The sequence below is a fragment of the Amborella trichopoda genome, chromosome 10, assembly GCF_054954075.1.
Source record: "Amborella trichopoda isolate Santa Cruz 75 chromosome 10, AtrichopodaSantaCruz75HAP2 v2.0, whole genome shotgun sequence".
Taxonomy (NCBI): Eukaryota; Viridiplantae; Streptophyta; class Magnoliopsida; order Amborellales; family Amborellaceae; genus Amborella; species Amborella trichopoda.
The window spans coordinates 44,640,408-44,662,995 of NC_142345.1; the positions used below are offsets into that span (position 1 = coordinate 44,640,408).

At 33.6% G+C, this 22,588-nt stretch overlaps 1 protein-coding gene across 5 annotated transcripts; it reads left to right on the top strand.

Moving 5' to 3' along the window:
• Window positions 1–5,630: 5,630 nt before the first annotated feature.
• On the top strand, window positions 5,631–16,615 carry LOC18447455 (putative amino acid permease 7). Of its 5 annotated transcripts, none has more exons than XM_088849281.1 (8): window positions 5,631–5,921; window positions 6,098–6,167; window positions 6,254–6,334; window positions 11,157–11,250; window positions 11,629–11,846; window positions 14,171–14,304; window positions 15,413–15,634; window positions 16,077–16,615. In XM_088849281.1, exons 4-8 carry the CDS (start codon window positions 11,240–11,242, stop codon window positions 16,476–16,478), a joined length of 987 nt encoding a protein of 328 aa, XP_088705407.1. In that variant the 5' UTR covers window positions 5,631–5,921; window positions 6,098–6,167; window positions 6,254–6,334; window positions 11,157–11,239; the 3' UTR covers window positions 16,479–16,615. The 5 variants fall into 5 exon arrangements, with proteins under 5 accessions (XP_088705407.1, XP_006857614.2, XP_088705409.1 ...); XM_088849282.1 differs by having other exon boundaries at window positions 5,903–6,004; XM_006857552.4 differs by having other exon boundaries at window positions 5,695–5,921; window positions 6,098–6,334.
• The last annotated feature ends 5,973 nt before the right edge of the window (window positions 16,616–22,588 follow it).

Sequence of the window (22,588 nt, forward strand, 5' to 3'; positions counted from 1 at the left end):
ATGCTTCTCCCGATAACAATAGTGAGATGATGTGCATAATGCATGTGTTGATGGATTGGCTCAGTGTCCATAAAAACGACTCGGCAAAAGTACTCGGACTTTGGCTGAGGCGAGTTATTTAGTCGAGTTCGAGTAATTCGATTGAATTCAAGCCATGTTAAAAAAAAAAAGAATAACAAAAAGAGATAAGGTATATATATATGATAAAATACTTGTTTTTATTCATTAGTATTGGTAGAGGTATGCATCAAATTCATTAGTACTTATGTAACGTATTGGTAAAAGGATACGGAGCCCCTTCAAGAGGTTGACGTATGTATCAAATCTTGCCGATTTGCATGTCATTTTGTGAATAAAAAACGAAAATCCTCTTAATTATTAATTAAATTATAATGGTGTTTTTTTTATTTTTACTAACTCTTAATTTTTTACTTAAATCATAATGGTGATTTTTTTTTATTTAAATAAAAAATAAAAGCCTATTCGTGAAACTCCTGAGGCATGGGGAACAGCCAAAAAGCCAATTACAACTAAAAAAATAAATCCCTCTTAATTATTTAATTAAATCATAACGGTGCTTTCTTTCTTTTTTTTAATAAAATAAGAAACGCCTATTTAAACTCCTGAGGCATGGATAATAGCCAAAAAGCCAATTACAACCCGTATGATTATAGTTGGGGATGCATAGTATGTATATATATGGGGATACATAGTATATATAAAAAATTGGCACACAGTACTCAACAGAGTAACTCTGCCGAAAAAATACATTTGATTTTTAATTTGTTTTCTTTATATAAAATGGTATTAAATGGAAGGGAAAGTATGCAATGATGCTTCCTTAGCATCTCTTAGGTATTTTTCAGGGCTATATGCTTGGACTACCTTTCAAATTTATAAAAATTTCACCATACCTATAAAGCAAAGTATAGACGGATTGTGGAGATACCATTGTCCGTTGGGTCATGGCCGTACATCTTTGAAGGTGATGGGGAGACTGGGCCCCATTTTTATGGGGCCTAAGCCTGATGGTGAGTCCCACTCTCCCTCTATCACCATCCTTTGTTTTTATGGACGGTAATGACCCAATGGACTATGATTTTCCATTGTCTATTGGATTATGGTGTTCTTTCCCTAAATGAAAAAGAAAATAACTGAACTCTAATTAGGTCCACCTGGATTGTTAGTTGATAAACAAAGAAGAGAAAATTAAAAAAAAACCCATGACTCAAAAATCAACTTTTATGTGGCAACTTTACTATGGCAACTTTTCTATGGCAAATTTATATTAAACTTTTCTATGGCAACTTTTATATTAAACTTTTCTATGGCAACTTTTATATTAAACTTTTCTATGGAGATTTTCTATCAACTAACCCCCAACTAACTTTTCTATGGCAACTTTACTCAAAAAAAAAAACCCCAACTAACTTTTCTATGGCAACTTTACTCAAAAAAAAAAACCCCCAACTAACTTTTCTATGGCAACTTTACTTGAAAATAAACTTTTATATCAAATACCATCAAAGTCAAATATTCATAGTTCTTTGGGCTAAAATGCCCTCTCCTTGGTCATTGAATGACGTTGGTCAGGCACTTGTAAATGTGGTCCTAAAGATTGTTGCTGCGGTCTGGCATTTTATCTGGCAGATGGTTGTTGTGGTCCAGCAGTTAATGTAGTATGGGTTTCGATCAGGCAGTAATATGTGCCGGATCGTCTTTGGTGATTGAGCATCTACGGAAATGTGGCGCCTTCATATACAGGTAAAGGTATTGTCATCCTCCAAATTATGACTTTTTGATTTAAGGGTATTGCTATAAGAATTTGTTTTTAGATAAAAGTTGCGAAAAAAAAGCACGACAGAGGTTGTAAAGAAAGTTGGATCAAAGTTCGTAATTTTCCCTATAAAAAATATAGGTCAATGCATACTTGTTACGTGGCCAAGCACTTGGTCCAAGGGATTCACTAAACATGGAGTTCTTGTTTTTTTTTCTCTATCTTTTTCTTCGTGTCTATGTGAATTCTTCATTTTCTTTTAATGGTCTGGATGAGATCCATTCGTGTGCAAAATTTCAGGTCTCGTGATTTCTCTCTTATTTTTTTTCTCTTTTTTTCCCTCCCCCCTATTTGTGTGATTTCCTTATTGTCTTTTAATGGCCTAGATAAGATTTTGTCATCATCGTAATGATCGTTATCATCATCCAAGGCTTATTTCAATTATTTGGGACCAACTACATTAATACCGTTCCGTCATTCCACTCTATCAACGTTCATACCCTAATTAGATCATAAGTCACGATATCTTTTCAGTGTATTTCCATTATAATCTTTTTGGGCCTTCTTTTTGCCCTTTAAGAACTTTCCCGTTGAACTAAATTTCCCTCTAACCTGTATTGTTCTAAGTCGATGCTACACATGACTAGCCACAAAAGTCTACTTTCCCTCATTTTATCACTTATTGGATCTAATCCTAAGTTCCCTCAGATGTATTCATTCGGAACTCTAGCATTTTTTGTATTGACATTCATCCATCTCAACATTCTCATATCAGCAACACTCATGTTATGGATACATTGTTTCTTGACCACCCAACATTTCATCTTATAAAGCATGGTTAGTCTTACAATTGTTTTATAAAACTTTCCCTTCAAATTTCAGTGTTACGTGGCAGTCACATAAAACTCTGGAAGATTTTCACTTCGCTCACCTAACTCTAATTCTATATATGTGACATCTCCCTTAATCTCCCCAATCTAATAGATTACCGACTCTAGATATTAAAAATTAATTGCTACCTCGTTTCTACTCGTGTTAGCACTAAACTTGCATTCTATATATTTTATCTTATTCTAACTAATTTTAAAAGGAAAGTTTATATAAGGTTGCAACCTTAAATGTAGAATTACATATGCACCTCAAAAATTATCAGAAAGGTTTTTCTAATGTTGAAAAACCCTCTATTTGATCATCTCGACATCGAGAAGTATGAATATATATAAATTTTTTTTTTTTGAGTATTAAAAATGGTGAATCTTGCAACACATTATCTAGACCGTCCATTTCGAAGATTTTCATATGTTTATAGATCTCCTTGATTTAACCATTTTTCGAGTTTAAAATTTTTTAATTAGATATGAAAATAGATTTTAAGATAATCCTAAAAAAAATTTACAACAAAATTACTTCTTATGATAAAATTTGGAGGTGCGTCTCAATTGGATTGTTTAAGGTTGCAACCTTAGAGAAACCACACCCAATTTTAAAACCTTTAGATTCCAAAGCATCTCCCCCAAGCTATAACTTTGTGTTGATGTCATCTCTAGTCTCATCAATAAAAACCGTGTCATTTGTGAAAAAACATATAACTCGGTACCTCTTATAGACGGCTAGTTAATTTGTCTATAACCAAAATAAAGAGATATAGACTCAACGCGGATCTATAAATGTGTAAAGTTTCAGGTCCTGTGGATTTCTACTTTTCAAAGTCGTTTATTTGGCCTTTATACTGTTGGTATATATAATCTTTGCAAAATGTTTATATAAGGTATCAACCTTATGTTGTAAAAGTAATGCGCATCACAAAAACCATCAAAATGATGCTAGAAAATCCTCCTATGGTCATCGAGATGTAGATTTATGAATAAAAGAAAGGATTTCAAGCATTAAAAATAGTGATTCTTGTAACATAGTATTTGGACCGTTAATTTTTTAAAATTTCAAGTGTTTATAGATTTATTCGATTAGCATCATATTTAAGGTTTAAAAATTTCATATTCAATGTTGAAAATATATTTTTAGGCGATCTTAAACTTTCTGACATTGTTGGGAACTTATATAAACCTCGTTCTTTTTCCATAACGGCCACTAGCCAAAAACTACAAAATGATCCACATAAAGGGCATCTGTTCTTCAATTCACCTCAGCCATGTATGTTGGGAATGGATGGTAGATGAACTTCCAACATGCACCATACAATTCATACAGATCTTCCAACATGCACCATACAATTCGTACAGATCGTAATATGTTGCATACAAGAATGATAATGAAGAAGTTCAGCGAACCATTTAATTCTTCCAAACCATCCAACCATCTCATTCCCCTTGTGGTCACCTTCAACTTTTATCATGATATATAATTTTAATGTAAAATGTTTTTAGGATTATCTCAAAATCTATTTTTATATCTAATTATAAAATTTTAAATTTCAAAAATGATTAAAATCAAGTAGATCTATAAACATATAAAAATGTTGAAAATGGATGGTGTAGAAAATATGTTGTAAAATGCATTATTTTTTAGACTTAAAACCTTTTTATTTTTCATCTTCATATATCTTAGATGTCGAGATGATCAATCAAAGTGTTTTTTAACATTAAAAATACATTTTCCGATGGATTTTTAAAGGGCATCCGTAGTTCTAAGGTTGCAGCCTTGTAAAAACTTTTTCCATTATTTTTAGGCTTTGACGTTAATATATTTAAATTCCCGTGGGAAACGTGCTTCCGTACCGTGCTACAAGGCAATACTAAGAAAATGGAATGCTAAAAACTCCTACATCATATTATCTTATCCTCATAAATACTTTTATAACGCAATATGGCCAATTATTTTTGGGAAAAGTTTTAATAAGGTTGCTACCATAAAATGTAGAATCATTTATGCATCTCAAAAATCTATCGAAAATGCTGTTTTAATATTGAAAAAACCCTCTAATCGATCATCTCGACATCGAGATGTATGTCTATAAAAAAAAAAAGTTTTTGAGTCCCGAAAATAGTGCATCTTGCATCACATTATCTACACTATCCATTTCCAATATCTTCATATATTTATAGATCTACTTGATTTTAACCATTTTTAGATTTAAAAATTTTCTAATTAGATATGAAAATAGATTTTAAGATAATACTAAGAATTTTTTATAATAAAATTGCATATTATGATAAAATTTTAAGATACGCCTTAATTGGATTTTTTAAGGTTGCAACCTTATAGGAACCGCACCCATTATTTTTAGGCTTTCACGTTAATATATTAAAATTTTCGTCACATGTGAATGATATTTTGTGTGTGTTTTAGAAGAATAAGTTTCTATACTACTATTTTAAGCCAAAAATTTTCATACTCTCGTGGGAGTATTTTATACATCAACTCTCTCTAAGAAAACTCATGCTACAAATATTTTTTAGATCCTGAATTTTGACACATAGTCAATAGAACACAACCAGCCTCGAAGAAAAAAAAAAGGTTTAACTTATGTGCTTAAAAAATGACATCTTAAGATTGCACAAAGTCTGTCCAATATTTGGAGGAAAAGATCTAGATGTTCAAAAAATTCAAAATTAAACTATTTTTCCTTGAAAATAATCATCCAAGTATATCCCAAATTTCGAAAAGGAAAACTCCCCAAAGTAGTTATTTTACCCAAAGGAGTTGTTGTACAATACGTTCCGTAGGAACATGCCATATGGGCCAGGCCTAGGCCATGGACAGCCCGACCCAGCACCTTCTGTGGGCAGGGCCGGGGCACTCGAACCAGTGCCATGAATGGCCCCACCTTTTGCCAACTCTACTAAAATAAACGGTTGAAAACTACTATAAAAAATACTATGCAATTTTTATCATTTATTCTTAATTTCGTATTGATGACGATTGAGATTATCAACCCACCAAATTTTTTGGATCTAATCAATTTTAGATAGACGTAGGTAAATAATTGAATCGGCTGGCTGAGACATTAAAACTGTGTCCATAATTACATGGACAACGCTTCCCAATTGTCTGATAAGCTGTCAGAGGAAATATACCCAAAATCCACTACCCCCCAATCTCTCTTTCTCTCTTCCTGTGGGAATGGAGATGACAGACAAACAGGAACCTCTTATCGCTGATGCCCAAGTACGGTGCAAGAGAACAGGTGAAACCCAAAAGCCAATTCACAGTTCTTCTCCATTACCTCCTCTCCGGAGACATTAATTCAATCATTTGACAGTTCAAGTTGTATGCTGGTTCCCTTCTCTCTCTGTTGATTTCTTTATTCAAATGGAGATGTATGTTAGGGTTGGATTTAATGCGGTCTCTTTGTCTCTCCAGGGGATGCATGGACTGCAACTGCTCATATAATCACTGCAGTGGTTGGTTCAGGGGTTCTGTCTCTAGCATGGTGCGTAGCACAGCTGGGTTGGATTGCAGGGCCTTTGGCAATCCTGGGTTTTGCAGTAATCACACTCATTTCTTCCTATTTGCTAGCTGATTGTTGCAGGTCCCCTAATTCTGAGAAGGGGCACATTAGGCATATCACTTACATCGATGCCATAGATTTTAATCTAGGTGAGTCTATATCTCTATATCAGTTGCATGGATGCAGGAAATTTTAATTTTTATTTTATTCAATCTTGATTTGATGGTTAGAGAAAAATTTTCGAATCCCTCTATGGGGCCGTGTCCACTCATCCCCTCTATGGGCTAGGCCAAGTTGCCTTGTCTATTTTAAAAAAAGGTGCGGTTTGGATACAGCGGAGACTCCAAACAATCAAAGAACCAATCTTCACAGGAGAAATATTTTTATACTATTTACTTTTGGTTTTCATTTCTCATATGATTTGGATGCATTTGGTTAAGATTGTATGTCTTTTTTGCCCTCTCACATTTTTATATTTTTTTTCGGATTTTTAAATAAGGAAAAAAGTTATATAATGTTGTAACTTTCAAATGTAGAATGACAGATGCACCTCAAAAATCCATCAGAAAAAGTTATTTTAATGTCTAATTAATCACTTCGATATCGAGATATGTGAATTTGAAAAAAAAAAAAAAAGATTTTACATCTCAAAAATAGTGCATCTTGCAACACATTATCTAGACCGTTTATTTTCAAGATTTTTATATGTTTATAGGTCTGCTTAATTTTAACTATTTTTAGATTTTAAAATTTTATAGTGAGATTTGAAAATAGATTTTGAGACAATCCTAATAATTTTGTACACCAAAATTATATGTTGTGATAAAATTTGGAGGTGCGCCGTAATTGGATTCTTTAAAGTTGCAACCTTATAGAAACCACACCCTTTAAATAATAACCCAAATTCTTAAGTTAGTTTTTTAAAAGGATTGTATATTACGAGGCCTTTTATTTTTGGACCAAAGAAGTCACAATTACTTTTAGTCATGCGATGTGAAATCCAATAAATGGAAGTTGTCACAACATTCGAGAAATTTAATTTTGGTCATCTTGTTTAAACAATGATACTTTATCAACCACCCGATTTTAAATCTAAAGCTCTGTTTGTGACCTTCTTGTAAGAAAAAGTAAATAGACTCATTGCACACATTTTTTTTAATCCATATTTTTTTTATACTTTTTTAACCTTGTTTTAGCTTTTTAAAGATGTTTTAAATTTGAATTTATTTGTAAACTTTAGTTTTATTTTTCGAAATTTTATTATTATTATTTTAGGGCCTCTTGGCCCTGTGTTGATTGTTAAACTCAGCCGAGTTAGGACTCTGTGAATTACTTCCTTGAAAATGTGGGTTGCCATTTCAATTTAAAAAAAGTTTATATAGATTTGAGACTCTAAACAATCAAATTAGAGCCCACATCAAATATTCCACTACAAGAGGTTGTTTTGATGCCCAAATATCTTCAAATTGATCATCTCGATATCAAGAAGCATAAACATAAACAAAAAATGGATTTCAAGTTTTAGAAATAGTGCAACTTGTAATACAGGTTTGGACCATCAATTTTCAATATTTTTAAGTTTTCATTGATCTGCTCGATCTACACTTTATTTGAAGCTTAAAATTTTATAATTAAAGATAAAAACATATTTTAGGGCTATGAGAAAGATTTCTTGAATTAAAACCACATTTCTTGACACTATTTAAAAATGTGCTTTACTTTAGAGCATGGGCTCTATACAAACCGCACCATGTCCCGTGCCAAAAGAACACACGTCCACTGTGTAATACAGTTTAAATACCACGGCGTACGACGGGCGGATTGGCAGGAAGGCCCAGGACCTTTATTTACCCCTTGAATTGATGTTACATTCAGAAAAGCAGGCCCTGGACATTTATTTTACCCCTTGAATTGATGTTACATTCAGAAAGCTTAGGTACGAAGGGAGACAAATTGGGCAGAGATGGCCCGGGAGCAGCATTTCCTAACTTGCTCATGTCCGGGTTTGGACATCACTACTACGGTCGACTATTTGGCTCATGCTTGAGCCGAATACTTGGCCCGAGTAGTGCCCATCAAAAAAATCTGTGTGTTTAAAGTAAGATTACGTAAAACGTATCAAAATGAGGTAAAATAGTAGTAAAATATATATATATATATATATATATATATATATATATATATATATATTTAAAAATCAACTTTGTGACTGGGGTATTTTCAAAATAATTTAAAAAAGGGTCATTTTATGGTTTTTTTATTTTTTTAATATCCCCGAGAGGGGCACCCAACTCGGGGCAAATCAGGATCACCAGGGCGTCGAGCCCAAGTACTCGGCCTGATTACTCGGCACTTAGACCAAGTAGTCAAACACTGCTCAAGTCCACTAGGTCTCAGGTGAGTTATGCAGACCTACCCTAGGTGCGAGGCCATGTAGGGACGGGTTTTATGACAACTCGCAGCAACCTTATTAAGAAGGAAAAATAGAAAAATAAAATAAAATAATAATAATAATAATTCTGGTGAGGCCGAGTTGGGGCGAGTTCCATGGCAATTCACCTATCATTATTATGGAGGGGAAAATGGGAAAAATATAAAAAATTTGGAAAACACCATCATGTTACTTACGATTAGTTTATGGATAATTTTGATAGTTTTAAAGGCAATTTGGGATTTTTTTTTTAAATTAAAAAATATTCGAGATCTAAATTTTCAATATTTCATAGAGTGTTTTTTTCCTTTTAGATCTCTAATGAATTTGACTAGTTGTGTTTTTTCTTATTTTTAACTAATTTTTAAAAAGGCCTTTTAATGGATATGATGATTATCTAAAATCACTCACATAAGAAAATCATGGGATTAGGATTGATATTGATAAGGTTCGAAAGGAAATAAAAATAAAATAAGTTGGGATTATGTGGGATTAGGATTGATATATAAAGGAAATAGAAATCCAAAAGAATAGGACACTTATGATATATATCTCGATTTTAGGAGATATGTAACCTCTATGACAAATCCATTGATTTTAAGATATATGTAACCTCTATGAGAAGTTTAGTATTTGGTGTAGGCTCTTAACCTTTATAAAAGTACATAGAATTTGTATGTTTTATTTGGGTCATCATATAGGAAAGGTGGTTTCCTGTAGAGAAGAAAGTTTAGGTCACCATATGGGAAAGGTGGTTTCTTCGAAAGAAGAAAGTGCATCGAATTTGTGTGCTTTATTTGGGTCACTATAAGGGAAAACGGGGTTTCCTCTAAATAGAGGTAGGGGCCTCATATGCATGAGAGGCAATGCCTACGCCTAAAGAGAAAAGAGCTTTCTATGGAGAGAAGTTCCGCATTGTGCCTCATGTAGACTGAGGAGGCTCGTTTCTTGTAGAGAAGTGATTCCCATGAAGATTTTGGGTGGTTTCTCGTTATAGTGAGAGAAAGTCTCGAGGTTCTCCTCCTAGACAATGGTTTAGCTATTGAATGGAGATGATATATTTTTCGACAGTAGTTAGCTGTTGAATAAAGATGAGAGGTCGATTTCTTGTAGAGAAAGCCTTGATTGCTTTTAAGGTTCTTCTCTCTCTTCCTGGATAGTGGTTAAGCTGTGGAATAGAAATGAGAGGTCGACGATGGTTCCCAATTGGAATAGTGGATTTGAGTTTGTCGTGGTTGTGGATGTAGATGTAGCACTCTAAATCTTTATGCTTTTGTGATATGTGTTTCATGCTTTATTTATCATATTATGGCTCGTGATCTCGCCTATTTTGTTTATAGCTGGAAAATTACATGATCTTGGTGAGATCCAACTTTTGGGATTCTTATTTTTGCATCAAAGATGGTTCTTAAATCCTAACACTTTTGGCCTTTAAATATTAATAAAAAAACTTGAAAATTTTTGAAAAATAAAAGACTTGTAATTTTAAACCTAAAAATAACTTTAAAAGTTAAAATATGCTTAAAAATGTATAGAAAGATCAATTTAGAAAAAAAAAAAGAAGTTCAAATAAGGTTGCATTTTTAAAATATAGAATTAAGGGGCACCTTAAACATCTATTGGAAAAGGTTGTTTTGATGTTGGAAAATTCTCTAATGGACCATCTTGACATCGACATGTATGAATATAAAAATAAAAGAATTTTGAGTCCCCAAATATAGTACATCTTACAATGCATTAACTGAACCATCCATTTTGAAGATTCTCATTTACATATGTACTTGATTTGAGCCATTTTTTGAGTTTAAAATATTATAATTGGATATGAATATGAATCCTTAGGTCATTCTAAGAATGACAGCAAAATTACATGTTAGGATAAAATTTGGAGGTGTGCCTTGATTTGATTGTTTAAGGTTGCAACCTTATGCAAACCAAACCTTAAGGAAAACCTCATAAAGCAGAAAAATAAATTTACAGTTTGCGATATTTGTAAAAATTCCAAGAAAAGAGGAAAGTATAAAAATAGTGCTTATAACAAAAAAACAATCATTAACTTTGCTAAATACATCCAAATCATATATAAAAATATTATAAAATAATCCAATACTTTTAAAAAAAATTAGAAAATTTAAAATTTTGTTTTTATATAACTGAGGTGTACATCCATCTCAGGGAAACTCGACTCAGGCAGTTCACAACACACTGTTTATATTTTTTCAGTTTCAAAGGACCAGTTTAAATCATTTTCAAGCCTCCTAGCATGATAGACTTAGTTATTTCGGTTTTTGAACATTTCCATTATTTTCTGTTGGAAATTCCAGAATCGGGACGATCTAGAACGGAATTGCTGATCCCACGGTTTACCGAGTGACTTCCAGAGCCAAAATTCTGATTACGTGATATTATATTATGGAGTTGTGCAACAATAATCTTCTCATTAAAATTATTGATATGGACATTCTTGAACTTTTTCTTGTTTTGTCAACTCTATACAAATTACGACAATTATGACTCGGTAATAATTTCATGAATTTCAGGTAAGAAGAGCGTGTGGATATGTGGGTTGGTTCAACAATTAGGGATTTGTGGCACTGCGATTGCTTACACAATTACTTCAGCTATGTGCTTGAGGTATGCGATATGATATTTATCTATGATTGTTACTTGGAAAGTGTTTTACCATATGATGAGATTGGCGTCATAATTTAATGGAATAATCTAATTGTTCAGGCTTCCATAACACTGCCTAAATATAGATTCACATTTTAAAATTCTAGGGTAAAATAAGGCCTAGTCCTTAGAAAAAATAAAAAATAGAGTCACATCTCGAATTTTACCGGGACTTATAATTCCAACGTTCAAAAAGATAAATGGTCTCTTTATAGACAAAAAAAATTCAAATTTGAAATCTAATAAGTGAAAATGGTTGTGACTTCTATTTACAAAAAATAAATAATTTTTTTTTTTTTGTAAACATTTGGCTTTTTCCTCTTATTTTTGTGGATACAGGGCTATTCAAAGGACCAATTGTTTTCACACAGAAGGACATAAAGCTGCTTGCAACTATGAACACACAACTCATTTTGCATTGACATTTGGTGTGATACAAATAGTGTGCTCTCAGTTACCTAATTTCAAGAGCATTGGCTGGCTCTCCATCACGGCAACCATAATGTCTTTCTCCTATTCATCTATAGGTTTAGGCCTTGGCCTTTCAAAAGTAATAGGTATCGCTTTTCAATCTCAAAGTTAAATGCTGAGCAAGGGTTGGCAGAATCTTAACATCAGTAGTTGCTAGCATAGAGCAAACCAGTATTGGATTATTTGTCATCAAACGCAATGTGGTATATATGCTGAGTTAATACGTTAGGTTTTAGCCACCTAAAGTAATTAAAAATTCTTCCAGACTAGAAATTATGCTCCTTCTATACATTTACTCTCTCGGCCAAAATACCCAGTAAAGAGGGGTTTCTTTAGAGGGTGTAGTTTGTATAAGGTTTTGACACTAGACAATCCAAATAAATTGGACCCCCATATTCTATTGTAATTTTAGTGTTCAAAATTCTTAGGATGACCTTATAGTCCTTTTTTTATCTCTAATTATGAATTTTTAAAATTCAAAAATAGTTCAAATCAAGTAGATCTATAAGCACATGAAATTCTTAAAAAATGGACAGTCTGGATAATATGTTGCAAGATACACTATTTTTTAGACTAAAAATTTTTATTTTTTCATATAATCCTATATCTCGTTGTCGAGATGATCAATTATAGAGTTTTCCAATATCAAAACGACATTTTTCAATGGATTTTTGAGATGCACCTTGATTCTATATTTTAAGGTTGTCACTTTATATAATCTTTTTCCTTTTTAAAATATCCAAATGAGTTTTCTAAAGAAGCCAAAAGATATGCTATTCCAAGCCAAAAGATATGCTGTTCCAATGGCAGCAGAATGTTCATTTGCTCCCTTGGGTAAATCCCAAGGTCGAAATATTTTTAAGGCACCAAATTTTTTGGGATATAACCTGAGGAACGTCGAATTTTTTAAGGGAAAGATCTAGGTGTCGAATTTTTGAAGGGAAAGATCTAGGTGTTGAAGAACTCAAAATCCACTCTCTTTTTTTTTTTATAGAAAAAATCATTTAGTTATTCTAAGCAGGATCCCAAAAACTCAAAATAAATTTTTTTCCAAAGTACGTTTTTACCTAAGTGGACTAATACATAGTATGCCCCTGCAGGAGCAAATTATACACACTCTTTTAAAGAAAATGCAATTAGAATTGGGTGCAGTTTGTATAGAGCCTAGGCTGTAAACGATCAAATTACAGCCTACCTTCAAATAGTATCAAGAAATGTGGTTTCAATACTGCAAATCTTTGTGAAAGCTTTAAAATATATTTTTATTTTTATTTATTAATTTTAGAGGCTAAAAAATAGAATAGATCTAAAGATCTATGAAAACTTGAAAATCTTGAAAATTGACGGTCCAAAAATGCGTTACAAAATACACTATTTTCAAAACTTAAAATCTATTTTTTTTTTCTCATGTCTATGTAACTTGATGTCTAGATGATCAATTTGAGAATATTTGAACATCAAAACAACCTCTTCTAGAGAAATTTTTAAGATAGGCTTGAATTTGATTGTTTAAAACCTCGACTCTATATAGACTACTCCCATTAGAATTTGAGTTCATAACATTTATATTTGACTGACCCTGCTCGAAATCGCTCTAGTTGGCTTGAACCCAGCGTTTTTCCACCAGATGGTCTCAAGCAGGGAATCGCTCGGATTGTCCAAATAGTTCACTTTAGTGAACCACTTGATTCATTGTAGGAACCAAGCGATTCTCTCTCTTTTTTTCCTGTTCTTTTCCTTCATAGTTGTGGTCGACTTGATTGGAATCAGCTTGCCAGCTCGAGAATCAACGAGCTGATTCCGATCAATGAGTGCCCCCGAGTCGGCACCCAATTTCTATTTTTCGGGTGCTCCCTTAAATTATTGACATGTACACAAGTATATTTGGAGAGACACAAATACCCCCCCCTAACTTAAATACAGTAGATGTCTCATTTAATCCATGTTGTCAGATTTGTCTCGGAGTCTCCGTCGGTTTTATTAGTAGATTTTGGATTTTTTTAAAATTTAATATAAATAAATTAGATATTTTTATATAAATATATTAAAATTATGGAAAAAATTTAAAATAAAAATTTCAAAAACTAAAAAAAAAATCTGTTATATAAATATTTATTTGCTTTGGCCAAATCGACCCGAAGGAGACCCTAATATGGTTGAAGAAGTCAAAAGCGGCAACACCAGGCTTCGCTTCAATCTATGCTTAAAATATGAAGGCTTCGGCCTCTTCAGCTGAAGCGAATTTGACAACGCTGCATCACATTATTGATTAAACTAAATAGCTAGTGGTATTTGATTATCATTTTAGGAAAAATTGCCCTCTAGAGCAGTTTGGCAATCTTCATATGGATTTGGAGCTTCTTTCAATTTCCGATTAAGTATTTTAATTTTTGTTTTTTTCGGGATGCAGAAAATGGGAAAATATATGGCAGCATAACTGGGGTAGCAATGGTCTCAACTGCTGAGAAAGCACAAAGGATATGTCAAGCACTTGGAGACATTGTTTTTGCATATCCATTTTCCGCTATTCAATTCGAGATACAGGTGAGGGGCAAAAATCGACAAAGACAATTAAAATATGACCCTAGTACCCCAGTTTTGGCACACAGGTCCACTCCCTTTTATGAATGGTGGGGATTAACTGTACATCTCAAAGATGGACTTTCACATGGGTACGGTTGATCTCTACCGTCCATATTTGGTAACGGACGGTGAATATTCTTGTGGTTTACCGTATGCCCTTCCAATGGATGGTCTATTGTAATGCTTAAAATTGATATATATTTTTTTAATAGTGCACATATATTATGCTCCTGCATCTACTCCCTCAGTCAAGATACCTAATTGGGAGGATCTTTTAAGTCTCAAGGTTTGGAAACTACTCGAGAATCGGTAGATAATTGATCTCAATAAAAACAATTGAATTTTAAGTTTCTTGGTACTTAGATTTAGCCCTTCAAAATTTGGACTGTCTTTGTTCAATTTATTTCTAATACATAGAGACATTATTTATTTCTAGTACATAGAGAGTTCAATTTAGATTTGTTTTTGTTTTTGCTTTTTGTTTCTTTTTTTTATATTGATTTTAGTCTATGAGTTGAAGAGGTTACATACCCATGATTTGGGGTCCTAAGACTACTCCTATATTAGGTCTCTTCCAAGAGAGTAAATGGAAGCCCTCAACAATTCCATGTCAACCATAGATATTTATGCAGAAAATCTGAAGCATTTGATCAGTGGGAAAACATGTTAGCGAAGATCTGCTCCCACAACTAGGGGTGTTAATGGGCCAGGTCAGACCAGGTGCAACATGGACTGTGCTCGGGCCCCTTCATAGTGACTGTCGGCTGGGTCGGCGACCTTAGTGGAACTTCTTCATGTGTACTGATTCTTAAGAAGACTTCCACCATGAAGAGGGAGATATAATTGAACTCGTTTGGTTCCTTGATAGTTTCTGACCAACAGACATTTCTTTGTCTTTAGTAATTTGCTTTGAACCTTCTCTTTTTTAGTAATTCAATGGGGAAAACGGGCCCCTAACTGTCTTTTCGAATAATTTACGAGTTATTTTCTTTTAAGGTATTAATAGGGTAGTATTAGTAAGAATGGATACCACAAAGTAAAGAAAGTAACTCAAAGTCATGGCATGCAGGATACATTGAAGGCGCCACCCCCAGAAAACCAGACAATGAAAAGAGCTTCAACAATAGCCATGGCAATCACCACCTTTTTTTATCTATGTTGTGGATGCTTTGGGTATGCAGCATTTGGAGATGCCACTCCTGGAGACCTCTTGACTGGTTTTGTGGAGCCATATTGGCTTAACGACTTTGCAAATGCATGTGTTTTCCTTCATTTAGTTGGAAGTTACCAGGTAAACTCAAATGAAGCTCACTAGTGCTATATTTTCCTGCAAGTAATAGACTGGTAATAGAGTTGTTTAGGAACATTTTCAAAAAAGAGAAGAAGCTTAAGATTATCCTAGAAATGGTGAAAATGTTAGAATGGATTGGAACATAGTACTTAAAAATGCATATGACAAGGGGAACACACATGTTTTGCCACTAGACTAGCTTCTTTTTGGCCTATGTTTAGATGGCATAGTAAAAATTTAAACATGGTTCTAACTTCTAAGGAAAATTATCAGAATATGCGTAACTTATCGACTACTTGACATTTTACACATTTTCAATTATTTCAGCTCATGATCGTATGCATCGTGACGAAATTTTGAAATTATATAAATAAGATGTTAAATAGTTGATTAGTTATGTGGATATTGACAAAATTTCATTGTTTTATTTTGCTTTTTGCAGGTCTATAGCCAATCCCATTTTGCCTTTGTAGAGAGATGGTACGCACAGAAGTTCCCTAATAGTGTGTTTAGAGAAGGGTCATATATAATGGATGTTCCATTCATTCATGTTAACCACATCAGTCTATTTAGACTATGCTTTAGGACTGCATATGTTGTCACAACCATCAGCATTGCAATCCTCTTCCCTTACTTCAATCAAGTTTTGGGAATTTTGGGGCCATTGAGATTTTGGCCCATTACTATTTATTTCCCAGTTGAAATGTACATTGTGCAAAAGAAGGTGGGGGCTTGGACAAGGAAATGGGTGGCCCTTAAGATGTTCAGCTCTCTTTGCTTGTGTATATCTATTGTGGCCTTGATTGGGTCTATCCAAGGGCTGGTGGGCCAGAAGACAAGCTAAACAAAACACACACACACTCTCTCTCTCTCTGTCGACCCCCCCAGCCTTGTGAACAATTACTGCCCAAGATGATATATCTGATTGCAAAGGGCAGAATAAAAGTTCATAATTTAAGGACAAGGGAATTTGATGCTTCATATGTGCCTCTAAATCAGATTGGAAACTAACAAATACCCATTTTCATTGCAGCTCAGTTGAACTCCATGGTCATCAAAACCTTATGTTCTCGATCCATATGTTCTTTGATGATCTAAAGCACTAAACATGCATATTTGGGGCAAAATAAGAAATGGGAGGTTCTTCTCAAGAGAAGAACCTTCCCAAAATACGATCTTCTCAAAAAAAAAATAAATAAATAAAATAAAATGAAGAGGAGACCTTAAGAAGAAAAAAAAGCTCAAAATAAATTGTCACAGCCAAACTCAATTCCAGTGCTCCACTTGAATGGGAGAGTTGATCTAAGGGGTTTAGAGCTTTTTTTTTTGGAGATCTAAATTAAGTTGTATTTGAAGCCAAAATATTTTCTACTCCTATGGGAGTATATTGCCCATATACTCCCTCAAGAAAAACTAACACTAGCAATATTTCTTATATCCCAAATTTGGGGGATGTATTCTTTAGAGACCACGGACCAACTAAATCTCACTCTCTACCTCTCTAAAAAGAGTGACATCCATTGTAGAGAAACCTTCAAATGTTTGGAGGGAACGATCTTAATGTTCAAGAAGTCAAAATCTAAATATTTTCCTTGATAATAATCATCTAGTGATACTTAGATGGAACCCAAAACTTGGACTGAAAAGTAATTTCCCAATTGACTATTTTGCCAGAGGGAGTTAATGTACAGTATATGCCGGTGCAGGAGCATGCTATAGGCGCCATTATTTGAATTAAGCACGCTGAAAACTATCTTCTGAAAAAATAGCTTGGAGTTCCAAAAGTACTCCAAATCTATGGCAGCCCCAAAATCAAATTTTGGCCATCCATTTTGAATAAATATTGGATCATATGAAGCTTTATTGAAGATTGAAATCGAATATTTTTAGGAGGATATTATTTGGAGGGGATTTGGTGTTTTTTTTCTCTCTCCGTTCCAAAGAATCTCTTTGAACCATCTTCTCTATTCTCTACCCTCTCTCTTATCCGTAATGTCTGCACCTATCTCTGTATATGTCCTCTCTCTCTCTCTCTCTCTCTCTCACACACACACAACAATCTTTAATAAATTTGTATAAAATCAATAAATCTATGTAATTTCTCTATAATTTGTCCATAAATAAAGAAATTACAATGACTTATTGCTAAGCAGTATATTTTCAGTTAATAAATAGAGAAATTACAATTCTTTCTGATCACCTTTCTTAGGTAAAGATTTAGAAACCCCTGGAAAGTGAGTCATTGGTTTTCAATGGGGATTGAAACCATAGATTCGGTGTTTAATGGCTTTTGTGAGAAGCGTGATTCATTGAATTATCGCTCAAAAGATGAAAAAGAATTTCTCATCAGTTTGATAGGACACATAAATGCATTATGTAATCGGATTTTAGTTTCTTAGTACAAGCAGGACGCCATCCATTTTGTGTATTAAAATACTATTCTCATGTAAAAGTTAGAGACTTGGTGTCACATGAATTTGTTCTTATTGAGGTATATGTAATAATAAGTACAACAAATAATAAAGGAAAATATTTATATAAGGTTGCAACCTCATTTATAGAAGCATGGTCGAAGTAATCTATACCATCTATTTTAATTGTGCAATAAAATTTACAGGCACGATCACATCTCTTGCTATCTGAATCTAAATCTCTCTTCTTCTCGAATTCCAGTCAAGAGAAGTAATGCTTCAACAAGAATTGCACCACCAACTGTGAATCAGGAGAAGGATGATTCTGCTTGGTTTTAGAAGCAATAGTCGACATGATCATTTCAAAGTGTTCGATAAGTAATAAGATTACTTCTTCAAGAGAAATTATAATTAATGTCCAAGGACCCCCAATCTACTGTACAGTGGTGGGACTATAATTCTTCATTAAGGTCTAAGCTACATGATGCATGGGATTGTTTTACTTCATTACTTGCACATATAACTTCTCATTTGATTAAAAAAGAGCTTACCACTTTAAAGCAACTCTTTGCACAGTGGAGGGATTTATTACTCATCATTGATGATAATAAAGAATTCCATAGTCGATGAATTATTTCATTGATTCATCATTTCTAACAAATGAGATGACAAATTTTCTAAGTTGTTAGTTGAAGCAACTATTAATACATAGTATTTCTCAAATGGTTGTGTAATTTATTTCTTGATTGAAACATGATAAAGCAAATACCTGTCCAAGTGTTGTAAACAAATTAATAAAATAATAATATTAGGGGCAATGCTCATTAGATTTTCAAGGTAGGTTTTCCAATACGAAAAGTATCCCCTCCACATTGTGTGGACGGTTGGAAGGTTGCACGAAATTTCACAAGGTCATATCTAAAGGCCAAAAATTAATTTTGCATTTCATTTTTTATTTTTTTAAATATTATACTTGTCTAGAATTTGGGATGTAAATTTGTCTTTATAAAGAGGATTAATTAAAAATAATTTAAATTATTTTAAATAAAAATTACCAAAACACCCCTAAATATATTTTAGTCAATATTTTTTTTCAAAACATTTTTATTATTTTATTAATTTTGCTTATAAAAGTGAACCTAAAACTTAAATTTTAGACAAATATAAATTAAATGAAAAATAAAAAATAAAATTAATTTTGTCCCTCGGATGAGGCAAGGCTAAATCTCAACTATTAAATGGTGCTTCTGCATATTTCAAATATTGCGTTTTATGTAACTACCCATCTAAGGTCATGTAAGAGTTTTCTAGAAAGGCATGATCAGGAAATCATAAATATTTGTGGGCCAATTTGTGGGGCTTGCATAGGCCAATTACTTGGATGGCAATAAAGGATTTCCCTAAAATGTGTGAGAGCGAGAGAGTTTATCTCTCTAAATTCACCTAACATTTCTCTCACGAAACCATGCATACCTAACTTCCAGTCATGGCCATCTCTCTACCAGTCAAAGGCTTTGAAGTTGGGGTTTCCCCAAACCAGACGCTATGCTATTGCGTATAAGATATCAGTTGTGTGCACCTCCATTGATGGATGAGTGAGAAAATGACCTTTTCCTTTTTGCTTTGCTTTTGCTATCTTTTTTTATTGATGGATGGACGATAAATTGACCTTTTCCTTGTTCTTTTCTGTTATAATTTTATTGTTCTTGAGTGAAGAGAGAAAACAAAACCTAGAAAAGTCTTGTATCATATAGTGCAGATGCCGGTGACCAAGCGCGGGGGACCTAGGACAGTCCCCGCTTAAAAATTAGGGCTTAGGTCACAAAATGCGGCCATAGGGCAGGTCGAGCATACAACATGTCCAACTGTTTTTTCTCTTTTTGTTTCGCCAAACGATTTCCTACTTCCATACTCTTCATCTACTCCCTCGAGAAAAACTTACACTAAAAATATATTTTAGATCTCAAATTTTAGGGATGTGGCCTTTAAAACCCAACAACTAACCTCAAAGAAATAGAAAATAAAAAATGAAAATCAACACGCAGCCTCTATGTGCCGCAAAAAAAGACACCCAATATTAAACCATCCAATTTTTGGAGGGAATGCTCAGTATAATCAAGAAGTCAAAATCCAAACTTTATTCATTGAAAATAATCATCAAGTTATAATCAGATCATCGTGTAATTTCAAAAAAAAAAAAAGTCTCGTGTGAGTGTTTTGCCCAATTGAATGAGCATAATACACACGCTCGTTTGTTTTATTTTTATCCGAGTCTATTAGGGCTAATCCGGCCCACACAACGGAAGGCTAGGCCTAGGTTAGGGCCTTTCAACCTAGTCGGAGCGAAGCCAAACTCAGTCCTGTTCTATGGGAATCCGAGCTAGCCTGGGTCCAAGACTAACCAAGCTTGTTGCCAGCGCTGCGGTCACACCCCACATAGAGAGGAGAGATCAAATTATGACAAGAGCCAATGTCATGAGAGGAAGATAATTTATAGGAAACAACGAAATTTATGGTTTAAAATGCATTAGTGCATTTCGTTTTAATATGTGCCTGACCTTAAATCCTCGAACACCTTCTCATCTCAACTCTCATTTTTTAAATCTTCACTAATTGTAATGGGACAGCTTTTTACTTCCCTAAAAGAAACATATAAAAAGGCATGTCAAATATGGAATCAAATTGGCAAACGCATGTGGAACATGGACATGAGTGTCTAGTTTTTTTACATTTTCTAATCTTTCTTGTCGAAATATCATTGTAGAAATATTCTTGTTATTTGAAATCCTCTACCTCAGACCTTTTAGATGGTGTGCGGATTTGTCGTATCTCATCATTGTCAAAATCTTTTATCAATTAATTAAGGTCGGTTACACGAATTCTAGTACTTTATTCTACTCTATTAAATGTCATATCCGCAATGAGATCAAAAGTCCTCATATCTTTTTTTACTACTTTCAACCATATCTTTTTGAGTCAACCCCTTGCTTTTTTTTTAACCTTCCACTTGAATTAACGTGCACTTTCTAACAGATGTTGTATTGGGTCTACGCCATACATGGCCACTCCACCTAAGTCTACTCTCTCTCTCATCTTATAGTCTATTGCAACCACACTTAAATTTTTCTGATTGTATTTATTTCGAATTTTATCTGTTCAGATCTTGTCACTCATCCATCTCAATATTCTCATCATGCTATAGTCATTCTATAAGTATAAATATTAATTTTAAAGTTGATGCTACTTATAAGATACTTTATCTATGTCAGATACTAACACATGTATCTAACATAGCTAAATAGGAGTGAAGAAACATAAAAGATTAACCGTACACAGCCTATGTATGCACACATGGCATATAATACGCAAATGGCATCCATTGTTTGTTTTCAATATGGACAGCGGAGATCGAAATAAAGTGCAAAATCACAAACATCCAACCAGATTCAGTTCCTTCTTCGCCATTCATCGCATAAAGGGACGACGGATGGTCTAGCTAGGAATCATTTACATACGCATTCATTAGACAATGGCAAAAAGCCAAGGTACAAAAGTTTCAAAAAAAAAAAAAAAAAAATTTTTTTTTATGGAAAATAGCGTTTAATGGGTCCAAACCATTTGCAAAATCATAGAAGGGAAATTCCCTTTGGGATTATATACAACTATAAGCTTGATCAATAAAATAAAAGTAACTATTTAATTTCATATGCAATGGTCAAGACTAATTGTGACAAGTTTGTACCAAAGGTAAATGATCTTAATGTGTACTTTTTCTATATATTTATCTAATTTTTATACATTGTATACCAATTCGGCTCGACCCAGATCAGAACAACCTGACGAAGTCTTGGACCGAGACCCCTTAAATCGGGTCCTTTAGATTCAAACCCAACCCATTGGCTCCAAAATATAGACCTCTACCCGTACCCGTTTAGGTTGATCCGACCCGATTTCCACTCCTAATAATCATTTTATGCTGCAAGATGTGAGGCATGGAGCAATTGATTGAACTCCAAATTTTATTGGTGATGTAAGTGTTGTTATTCCTTCTCAGTTTTGGCACAGACATGTATGGCTTTGGTCACCAAATTTGAGTTAAATATGGTAGAATTTGGCCACCCATGTTTTCAGTACTGTTCTACGAAATTGATTGATGGAAAATCATGAAAAGGGTGATGGATAGTTTTTGCCCACACATATTTTAGGTGGCAAAGTAAGGTGGCAAAGTAAAAATTATTAGGTGGATTATGTTGAAGATTGATGTCTTGTATGAAGAAGAGAGTGAGAAAGAGAGTCATTGTAACCATATTCTCCATTGTCAGTAAAGAAGCTATCATCTTTCTATGGACGTAGACACGTTCCTAAACTACGTATATTTTTGCGTTGTTGTTGGTTTTGTCTTTCTTTTGTATTTGTTTCATCTTTTTTGTTTCATGGATTGCTTTTCGTTTCTACATATTACTTGAAAGGAAAAACAAAAGTAAAAAAATAAAATTGTGGTGGTGAGCATGACTATTTTGGTTCTATTTGGGCGTATTTGATT